The 11,947-nt window shown below is 35.5% G+C and overlaps 1 protein-coding gene across 4 annotated transcripts in view; it reads right to left on the bottom strand.

Annotated features, from left to right (window-relative positions):
- Window positions 1–3,798: 3,798 nt before the first annotated feature.
- Window positions 3,799–11,947, bottom strand: part of LOC137658796 (uncharacterized) — a 25,045-nt gene continuing 16,896 nt past the window's right edge. The window contains exons 3-5 of one of the 4 annotated variants that reach the window (XR_011047431.1): window positions 10,890–11,051; window positions 4,411–5,114; window positions 3,799–4,354 (exon numbers count right to left, since the gene is read on the bottom strand). Coding sequence is in view for 2 of the 4 variants with exons in the window: in XM_068393842.1 (XP_068249943.1) it covers window positions 4,533–5,114; window positions 10,890–11,051 (744 nt within the window). In the remaining 2 variants the exon portion in view is untranslated. Of the gene's footprint in view, window positions 5,115–6,714; window positions 8,190–10,889; window positions 11,052–11,947 lie in introns of those variants that run through there. The other 3 variants (XR_011047432.1, XM_068393842.1, XM_068393843.1) reach the window with 3 other exon arrangements.

Genomic DNA, 11,947 nt, shown 5'->3' on the forward strand with positions numbered 1-11,947 from the left:
CGTCTTTTGATAACTTTTTTTCCGAAGTATTACTTTTCCCAATATAGCTCTGTACACTTTGTCACTACAGCTGCATTATTATTATTATTATTATTATTATTATTATTATTATTATTAGTACTAGCTAAGCTACAACCCTAGTTGAAAAATCAGCATGCGATAAGCACAACAGCCTTAAATTCTTTTATTTTTTTTAGTGGGAGCTCAGGAAGTTCTATGATGAAATCATTCTTGTAAGCTATGTGAATTAGCAAAGGCAAGCCTAATGTTTCCACGCCATGGCTGTAGTTTACATTTTATACATATCTAAATCCATTTTGACATGAATAATTATTAACCGCTTGTGATACTGGTCTGTAGCTCAGTGAAGCATACTAGCCCCAGGTTAGGTCAGCGACGATCTGTAAGGACGTTGGTGTCACGATGGCAACTTCACCACCAAATTTTAAGGCTTAGAAAGTGCAACAGATCTTAAGAAGCCTGACCAGCATCTAACTTTTACTTCATACTGCAACTGCAGTGTTCCCCCTATCACATATGGGTGCTGAATGTCCAGGCCCTCTGGAACCAGCTAGACAGTTCTACATTGGACCCTTCTCTGGTTACTGTTCATTTTCCCTTTGCCTACACATACACCGAATATTTTGGCCTATTCTTTACATACTCTCCTTTGCCCTCAAACATCAGACAACTGAAATTACCAAACAATTCTTCTTCGTTCAAGGGGTTAACTACTGGGCAGAAGGGACTCTTTAGCTATGGTAAGCAGCTCTTCTAGGAGAAGGACACTCCAAAATCAAACCATTGTTCTCTAGTCTTGGATAGTGCCATAACCTCTATACCATGGCCTTCCACTGTCTTGGAGTAGAGTTCTCTTGTTTTTTTAAAGTTTTATAGTTTGTATATGAGATTTATTATATTGTTACTGTTTTATTAAATGGTTAATTACTTCTCTTCTAGTTTATTTATTTCCTTACTTCTACTTCCTTTCCTCACTAGGTTATTTTCCCTGCTGGAGCCCTTGGGCTTATAGCATCCTGCTTTTCCAACTAGGGTTGTAACTTGGCAAGTAATGACAATAATAATAGAATTCATGAATCCAATACTAGACCTAAAGAGTTGGATGTGACTGGTGCTGGGTAACATTGATACCTATGTTGGCAATAGTTTGTTTATACTTGAAAGCAAAAGATATAATTCTAGCATCCCCAATCTTGGGAAACTAAAATGTGGCGGCACTTAATCTATTGACGGTTAAAGTCTACACAATATAGTAATTTTGGTAAATGTCCTCAAGACAGTTGTACAGTTCTTCGGTTGAGATATCTGTAAGTAACGTAACCTGACATTTTTAATACGAACAGGATTTCCCATAATCTGGTGTTCTACATCTTCTAATATAAACAATCATAATTACCATCTTGAAAAACCACATGTCCATTAGACTAATTTACATTTATTGTGATTTCTACTACAGCATTAAGCTGCAGTATGACAACTATTTCCTTGAGGTAGATCTGATGCATGTGGAGTTCAAAGAACATCAATACTTCTACCTAGAAACTTGGCACCATATGGAATCTACTAGTCAGATTCACCAGATTTTTTAACGATCATTATTTCCATGCAATGAACTCTCAGTTTCTTTATAGCTTAGTGTATATTTTTCTCAACAATCTACCTTTAGGAATGGACTGGCTAAGCTTCCCTTCTGGCAAAAATTCCAACTTTAGCTAGGAGGATCAGCAGCTTTGTACTATGTAACTCCCACTGGTATATCCCATTTTCCCAAGCTTCCACAGATGATCAATCACAGATATCAGTTTCCAGTTTTTTCCACAGTGTGAAAACGCATCCAGCAACAAATAAACTTACCTCCATCTATTATAAAACCTGGATACTGATAAGTGTAATTGCTATATAGTTCCAGGTACAGACCATTATAAATATAAAACATGCCTTTTTCTACTGGTGCAAGGGTTCAGAAATTTGTATTAAATGTTTTAGTTTGGTTAGGTATCTCAATAATAGCATTTCCCAATATCCCTATGATTTACATGGCCATCTACTACTTGGAACATTGAACCAAGAACACAGCTATTGTTATTTTAATTGAATACTAAATATAATTGCTTACTTCAGTAAAAACATGCTTCTTTCTTGAATGTTTTAGTATTGCTGAGTTCTTAGTACAGTACTTATGTCACATAAGTGTACTATATTGTATTAATGAAAACACTGCCTATTAGAAAATCACCTTCTCAAACACCCTAGCCAAAGATTCAACACTAAGAGTATCTACCACAACTAAATGTGCTTACATGTTAAGAGGAAGCTACTATAACTCGATCGGTTCCTTCATGGAGAAGTAGGCAAGCCTTAGGCGGGGACCGGCGCTGCCAAATCAAGTATTCTCACTACTGTTGCATGGTATTTGAAGATAGTTTAAGTTATACAACACAACTATAATTGGTTTCTGAATTCATTTTTACCAATTATTAAATGCCCTTCTAATTTTCTAGTTTTTAACAACATTGAAACAAACTGTTTCTTCTTAAACGTGGCATAAAAATTAGACAGTGCTGCCAGTTCGTATCTTAGGTGTGAAGCTGACCTCAGGGCATACACCTGGAATGATCCTTGCCTCAACTACGGGATTAAACCCTCTCCAGGGAAAGGTTGTCCTTAATTGTCCTCCATTCAGGTACCAATAATTGTTTTATTCCGAATTATCATCAATATGACATACAGTACCCAAATAATAATCTATTCGTTTATACAAACCCTTATGAAGAAAATAGAATAAAAATATATATTTTTCATCAGTTATGACAAGCAGGCAAAAGTATCTTGTATTTTGATGATGAAACTTTTAATGAAAAGAAACGACTGGCTACTATGCATAAAAGATAAATGGAATAGCAGCCGATAACTCCATTTCTTGAACCTATATATGTTTATGATACGTTTTTTCTTCATCTACTTACATAATATTAACAATATTTTTTTACATATCAATAGTTCTCTCCCTCTCTCTCTCTTTCTCTCTCACTTATATATATACAGTATATATATATATATATATATATATATATATATATATATATATATATATATATATATATATATATATATATATAATCGACAAATGGTAGAGCTTCCACGACCTAGCAATTTACAATTATATGTAGATGAATTAACACAAACACAAGCAGGTGCGAAGTCCTGTAGGACGAAAGACGAGACAATCCCCCCAAAAAGGCCCAAAAAGAGAATTACTTTATTACTCCCAGGAGATATCCAGACACCACCTCCTTGCCCGACACAAGGGGTAAATAGGAACGACAGGCTTTTAAACGATCCAGAGAAGGACATTGGCCACACTGGGGACAACGCCAGAATTCCCTAGATTACCATGAAGGAGCCAATAGGGTTTAATAAGAATTGCCGTTACGTAAATTATACGTGTTATCTACAGTTGCTTTTACATATGCAGTTATGTGCTGACATTACATACTACTCTAATCTACAACACTGTAATACCCATGAAAAGATTGAGTGCTACTATCTGCAAATGAACTAAGAAATACTATCAAGACAACCTTCTACACACTCGTCGACAAATTTCCTCACATGAATTACAAAAATGCAAATCACACAAACCACTGAAGCAATCTTACAAATGAAGCACAAACTTCAATATAGAAGTATCATGCATTTTCTAAGACAATCCAGGTACAATGCAACTAGCTTCATACACCACTTACTATCTAACTAAGGTTGTAGAAACAGTCAAACTTTACGTGCAATTTATTATCAAAATTCTTATAAATATATTAACATAACAAATAAATATCTGAATAAATAGAAAACAATAACAACAAAGGCAAGAAGCCTAGAAGGAACTACACACACTCTACAATCTATACACTACAGTCATTTCATAAATTGCCAAAGATACAAAGTAAATGAGCCTCTACCAGCAAATATTAAGTTGAATGTTATGGGAATTTCGTATTACCATCAAAATACTTTATATTCCAATGGAACTACTATTGATGAAAAATGCACACATTGAAAAATAGACTACTATACTCGATTACTTGACATGTGATTACTGGTTACATCAAAATTAAAGATTGACAGCATTCAAGAAGTTTCGTAACATTCTACAGCACCAAAATATATGGCGTCCTAATCATAAGCATTGATATTTTAGTTATTTGCATGAAAACAATGTATTTAACAAAGGGAAGTTGGCTGGAACACACTTACTGAGTGTCCAACATATGAAGATCCTGCTGTACTACAATGCTCTGTAAGTTCCTGCTGTACTACAATGCTCTGTAAGTTCCTGCTGTACTACAATGCTCTGTAAGTTCCGGATGTATTACAATGCTTTGTAAGTACCTGATGTACTACAATGTTCTGTAAGTTTCTGCTGTACTACAATGCTCTGTAAGTTCTTGTTGTATTACAATGCTCTGTATGATTTGGAGGTTTTCAGAGGAACACCATTCTGCTGGCTTCATCTATTGACTTGCATTCACTTGGAAATGGGTATTGGTCTGATGATGCCCTTCTGGTCGAAAAATGACACTTTCCTGAAGATTGCTACCTTCTTGGTAATCCCCACCTATGTGACTGTAACTGCTTGTTTGAATATCATTTTCTAAAGGACTGTTCGTTTGGAAATTATTTGTATTTTGATAATCCTCTTTTGGTCCAACCATTCCTTGGAGGTAAGGCATTTCAGAAATCATCATTGGCTCAAGCAGAACATCTTCAACAGTCTTTGGAGGGAACTTGTAGAGGGATAAGATGGCCCCTACAGTGCTGAAAACGCCGTAGAAGATTACAATTGACAAAAATAAAAGGGAATACTGTGCGGTGTTGGGAGTGACGTTGCTATTCAGTGTAAATGATCTCGCAGCAGTTTCCGTGTCTTGACTTGCACTATGAAAAGGTTCAATGTTAGAGACAACTCCAGGATAAAAGGTCTCCGCTACGAAGCTCTTTATTTTCTGGAAGATCCAATCACTCAAAAAATACCCAGTAGCTCTGGCAACATCATTTCCTTCTTGACTGTTAGTTTCTCGACTTTGGGTGTCGTTCTGCAATGCCCACAGACACATACGGAAGAAGAAGTATGTGGAAAGGGGAAATAATAGGTTAGTGTAAGGAATTATATATTGGAAATTGCTCCAGTGGAAGTAAAGAGGAATTGGCACACATATGAAAAGTATTTACACATTAAATGTAAAGTTATTAGCCACCTTAGCCCTGAATCACAACGATTTCTTTTCTAAATACAGGAAAGTTACAGCTGAAAACCAACAAAGAAATGCCAGATTATATCATCCAAACATGTATTAAGACAAGTTGACTCACACTATCTTTTTTTTTTTTTCATTTGTCACTCATTCGGGTAAACTACCTCTGATGTAATACCAACCAAACAAGTATAAATGACTACTCTGCCATATATGCAAATGAAAATGTTTAGGCAAATATTCTGTTAAACGAACTGATCTTGAGAGTATAAATTAACCATAATATAAACACTATCAATTAAAATACGATGGAAGGTCATTGAATCAGAGATGTTCAACATGTAAAAGATGCCACAAACCAGAAGCATCTTAAAACGGTACACCGACAGACGGAATGAAGGTTTTGTAAAATTATGATGAAATTCAATCAGTATGAAAATAAATAAACTGAAAATAAACCGAAGACAGAATACCTGAAAAAAACAAAAATATGCAGACTGGACAGTACATATACAAGTCATCTAAAATTTCATGATAAGAAATCTAGGAACTACTGCATGTTATATGACAAATAAACCTGTATCAGGGAGCAGAGAGGTTATATTTACAATTTCAGTGTTTGTGACCATCAACACCAAAAGTTTCAAAATTTACAGAGAACTGTACTCAATAAGAGATTCATAAGTAGAAGAGGAAGACTCACTGCCACACTTCACAATTGTAAAATCAAGGGATTATACTAAGATTGTAGTTACCTGAAAGTTTAGTCAAAATACCTTTTAAATTTTCCAGAGTTCTACTACGCAAACAGATGGCGTTCTATATATTATCATGCAAGCCATATGCAAAAACAATAAAACAAACATTTAGCTAAGCAAAAGATTAAACTTACAAGGATTTTACCCTTTTAGTTTTGTGTTGTGTAAACTCTTTGTGATTTGGAAGTTCTCTGCAGTATACCTTCCATCTTGGTTCAGCTTTATTCAACTTTATTTACTTGAAAATGTGTTTTGGTTTGGTAATATCCGTCTGGTTGATAATTGACGTTTTGCTGATGATCATAACCAGCTTCAAAACCATCAGTCATCTGACTGTAACTGCTTCCATGAAAGTTCGTCGGCATATGATTGCTCATATAACTATTCATTTGATGATCTTCTGCATCATAATTGCCAGCTACATCAGATTCATCAACTATTTGAGAATCATCTTCCATCTCCATCATCCCTGATGAATACATCATCTCTGGTATTTCCATTGGTTCTGGATGCATCTCCTCAACTGGTGCAGGTGGGAACTTGTATATTGGCAAAATGGCCCAGGCAATGCTGATGAAGCAAAATGCAATGTGAATAGCCAAGTATACCCAGGAATGGTATGCAACCGATGGGGTGATTACGCTGTTGAGTGTATAACCCCTTGCAACCTCCCTGTCTTGACTTACAGTGTGTAAAGGGTCACTTTCTGAAACATCTATTGGGCTAAAGGTGTCCTCCCAGACTCTCTTAGTTTTACGGATGATCAAGTCAACTACATAGTACTTAATGGCCCTAGCATCATTATTACTTCCGTCTTGATGGTTCATGTTACTAGCTAAGATGCCATCCTGCAGTGCCCACAGATACATACAAAGGGAAAAGTATGTGAAAAACAAAACCAAATATTAATTGCAGGCAATTGAATATATTATCATTGGAATGTTATTAAAAATAGTGCAAAGAGATGCCTTGTGATAAAATTTATAAAAACATGATTATTAAGTTATCATACAGTTTAGGGAATATTTAATTTAGATTTTAATGGTGCAACCAAAGGGTGTATGAAAACCATTAAGGAAGTGCTAAATACACAAGTGCAAATAGGTCAGCTCACACTTCTGGATAAACTTTGTTTATTATAGACTATTCACTTACTACTTTCGTCAATGCATCACTAATGAAAAAAAAAACAAATGTGTGATTCCATTTCCATATCTCTAAAGTTTCAGTGCCATTCAATCTTGCAATCCATCACCCAAAGTTCACAATTACCAAATAAGTCATGCCGTCAGAGGAAATCTTGAGACTTCTAAAAACTACTTTGAAAGAAATCAATACATGTCAGAGGCATTAGCAGAAAGAAAATGGATGTTACTGGACTCATAAAATAATACACCACTGAAATAAAGGCATCTTAGAGTTAGAGAGTAATGATAGAAGCCGAGCAAAGGTTTATTTTTTGAGTCAGCTTAAACGCCGCAAGTAACTGGGTCTGAAGCTATGATTTCCAAACGCACTAGCATACCGATTTTTAATCTGATATTGCCAGTATCCTTTGTCATATTATCAACTGAATGTTGACCATTAAAATATTTCCTTGTCAAGACGTCTTCAAGCAATTTAGGCGGTAAGTTACCAGTCCCAAAAATGGTTCTAGTCGTGACTGACGACAGAATTATCTGAATCTTTTATCCTACTACAGCTTCGGAGCTTCGTACTTGGGAGAATTGAAAGTGATGGTCTAATATTAAATTAATTCATGTCATATATCCAGCATCACAATTCATATCATCCTCAAGAATGGTATGATATTTCCAGTATGATAAGAATATGATGCTGCATACCAAAATTCGGATGGGGGATTTATCCAAGCCAAAATATAAGAGCACTGCTCATTGGCAATTTCAAGAAATCATTCCTTTCAGCTGTATAAATTGATTTACATATACCTAACTGAGCATCGTGTATGTGCAAGTGAGTGTGTGTAGATAGGCTTGATGGAATAATGAGAAACTCATACCATAGAGGCTTAGGCTACAGGAATGAAGCTTCTTGTGAGTCTGTTTTTGGCAGATGAGACTCAATCCATTAGAGACTGCATGTAATGGATAGCTCGGGTGAGTATATTCCTCACGAAAACAGTTGTCCGCTCCTGCGCCTGCCGAGAAAAACAAGTCGATATCAGAATACAATCCGGAGTGATTTATCTTCGAAGGGGATACACTGGGTTGACAACGAAATATCTTATTTTAGGTTAGTAGGGTAATTGGTCTGGAATATGGAGTTATTTCTTAAATATACAAAGTGCTTATATGTACTGTAAAAACACTGATGATGAAACTAGCAAAAATCCAAGATGTTTTGCAAACTAACGGGCAATGAAGCATCACATTTTAGGCGTTTGGATACATTGTAAACAGACAACGAAAACCTATCTTCGAATATTTGCGCCGGATACGGGAGTTTTTGCACAAACAGGCACTTTATTTAGATATCCTGAAAACTATTTGATAACAAAGCATACATGGCATATAGATGCACTATAAAATAAATGATATTCGAAAAAACCATACAATGCTTTTGGATTTACTAAATGGTACATGCAAATAAAACCTACCTTGGTAAAACTAACTTATGAATCAGATAATCTGGTAAGCAAAGTAATTCTCAGTTTAATTCTGGAAATTTATTCAAACTTAAAATATGGTTTATGAGATGTTAAAGGTACAAAATGCTACTCGCTTTTAGTCTTCCTGAAATATTAATGCGAATATCAACTGATTTATCTATTATAAATTTGTAAAATCTTATGCATGTGTTACATAGGCATTTGTTGGAAATAGTGGTGAATTGTCAATATAATATTTCTTGATTGCTGTAAATATCCATGCATCGATTTAATGTAACTTATATGCCAAAACTAGTTTTTGAACTCATTAAAGAAACCTTATTGTGAACATAATTTGGCAGACGATTCAATGTCGACATAGCAATATTATAATGGAAAATGGCTCAAGAGGAGGGGGTGATACTGTCCTAATGTGTTTGATCTTTTCCTGGAGAATTTTATTGAGTTTGGTTGTATCTTTCCTCAGGAATTTGGTAGGGAATTTGATGCCTTTTATATTTATATGCCAGATGCATTATGGGATGAAAAAATAAAAGAAACATAGAATAAAAGAGATGGCGAATAAATGGATGGTGGAAGGGAACAAATGGGACCCACCCTCGGATAGAAACAACACACTCACCCTGAGAAAGAATAGAACTTATGGGAAAATAGAAGTTGGGATAGAATTCCATAGCTCAGCAATAGAGGGAGAGAAGCACCAGGGAAAGAGGAAAAACAAATTCAAATTATTTGCCATATAAGGTGAATATGGAGATCTCACTTCAGTGTTGGAAATTCTGAGCTTTCTTCGTGAACTTTTTCTTTGGTGTGAAATGTTTGAAAATATTTCAGTAGTTTTCTTCAAAATGTCTATACATTTCATAGGACCAAAACAACATATCTTGAACTCTAAATTTCTGATTTGATTCTAATTCTGATTCAGAAAATCCAACAGCAAAAGCTCGGGCATAAGTGGGCTTGTAGGAATGCATAAAATGCATAGCAACATAAATATATATTTCATGTGAAATGTATGAATATACCTTTACCAACGTAATAAAAGCGTGCTGGTGTACGGGATTGGGAACGGATATAAAATCTGTTCGGAAAACTTCATTGCGTGCGTATGCGCCTATTCAGATACACGACTGTATATATATGTGTGTACGATATTTTTCCAAATCATTAGCATGTGCTTTCTTTACACTGCCCTTGAGAAAAAGTAAAGAAAATTATATCTAAAAGCTGGAAACTAGATGTGACTAAAGAAATCATAGAATAACCTTACTACAACAATGAAAATGGAATACCACACAAATATAGACTTCAAAAAACGAGGAGATAACCATTCTGAGGATTGCATAAACAAACAAACAAAGATTCTGCCAGATATTATAAAGGCTTGGAGTTACCTGTTTAGTCCAATTGCAAATAGCAGCGATGGTAAAGCTACTGATGTCAAACAAACTTTTTAAATATTAATAACCATAAATTGAAAGAATCATTAGCATTATTAAGGAACATGAAAAAAAATTAATGGTAATAATACTGATAATAGCCATAGTAGCTTACTGTATCTTTCTCTCATACAAACAGGCAAACATATGCATACAAATATACAATATTCCACCCCAGACAAATACAAAACATTTTTTAAGTGCTAATCTCTCTAGCCCCACTCATACATACACATAGACCTACACACGTACAAAAATGGATCCTTAAACAATGCTCTCCTCTCTCTCTCTCTCTCTCTCTCCTCTCTCTCTCTCTCTCAGTATTCCACTTAGGCATTCAAAAGCAAATAGGCCAGAATTAGAAGTTGGTTTGTTTTTTCCCCAGAGAATATAGCCGTAGGCTCTCTCTCTCTCTCTCTCTCTCTCTCTCTCTCTCTCTCTCTCTCTCTCAGTATTCTACTTAGGCATTCGAAAGAAAATAGGCCAGAATTAGAAGTTAGTTTGTTTTTTCCCCAGAGAATATAGCCGTAGGCTCTCTCTCTCTCTCTCTCTCTCTCTCTCTCTCTCTCTCTCTCTCTCTCTCTCTCTCTCTCTCTCTCTCTCTCTCTCTCTCAGTATTCTACTTAGGCATTCGAAAGAAAATAGGCCAGAATTAGAAGTTAGTTTGTTTTTTCCCCAGAGAATATAGCCGTAGTCTCTCTCTCTCTCTCTCTCTCTCTCTCTCTCTCTCTCTCTCTCTCTCTCTCTCTCTCTCTCTCTCTCCTATAAGGATTTCGTCTCGGGTACTTACCGGATGTACGTAAGGTCCTCCGACCTTGGGTTCCTTGGCGTCCGGAGCCAAATAATCCATGACGCCATCAAGGAGGTTGCGGACCATGGCCCTCCAATCATAATTCCGGATTGGGTAGACGTAGTCCGTCATAATCCTCTCGAGAAATCCTTGCGACTGTGTCTGGAGATTTAATAAAAAGGGATTTACGTTGTTCGAAGGGATTGGGGATTTACATCAATAATGATTCTAATCAGGATAAAGGAGATTAACATTACAGTTAAAGGGATTGGGTATATATTAGGGGTTGTGGTGGCCTGGGGTTTGAGTCCCACTTAAACTCGTTAGTTTCTTTGGTCGCTGCAATCTCACCATCCTTGTGAGCTAGGGATGTGGGGGTTTATGGGGGAGCCTGTGGGGAGCCTATAGATCTCCCTGCTGAGTTATCAGCAGCCATTACTTGTCCCTCCCTGGTCCTAACTTGGGTGGAGAGTCTCTAGGGTATTGTACTAAATTGAGATAGATATTAACTTCATTAAACAGGAATTTAAATTTATGGAATCAATATTAAATTCAAGAAATTGGTCTTCTAGAGAGAAAGATTAATGTTAAGGTTTCATCTATAACATTAAATTCCCAATGTTAGGGTTGCATATCAAAAGAGAAATGTTAAAATTAATATGTATGGAATCATTACTATAATTTGGGAAAACAATCAAAATGGCTCTTTTAATATTATTATTATTATTATTATTATTATTATTATTATTATTATTATTATTACTTACTAAGCTACAGCCTTAGTTGGAAAAGCAGGATGCTATAAGCCCCAGGATTCCAACAGGGAACATACCCAGGTGGGGAAACGAAATAAGGAAATAAACTACAAGCGAAGTAAAAGAACAATAATAACATTTAAATAAATCTTTCATATATATAAACTATAAAAACTTAAAAATAACAAGAGGAAGTAAAACAAGATGGAATAGTGTGTCCGAGTGTACCCTCAAGTCTAGAAAAGATGAAAATAATTTTGGATTATGTTAAAAGTTATACAATCAAAAAGGCCATTTTAATAC

The sequence above is a fragment of the Palaemon carinicauda genome, chromosome 19 (assembly GCF_036898095.1).
Source record: "Palaemon carinicauda isolate YSFRI2023 chromosome 19, ASM3689809v2, whole genome shotgun sequence".
Taxonomy (NCBI): Eukaryota; Metazoa; Arthropoda; class Malacostraca; order Decapoda; family Palaemonidae; genus Palaemon; species Palaemon carinicauda.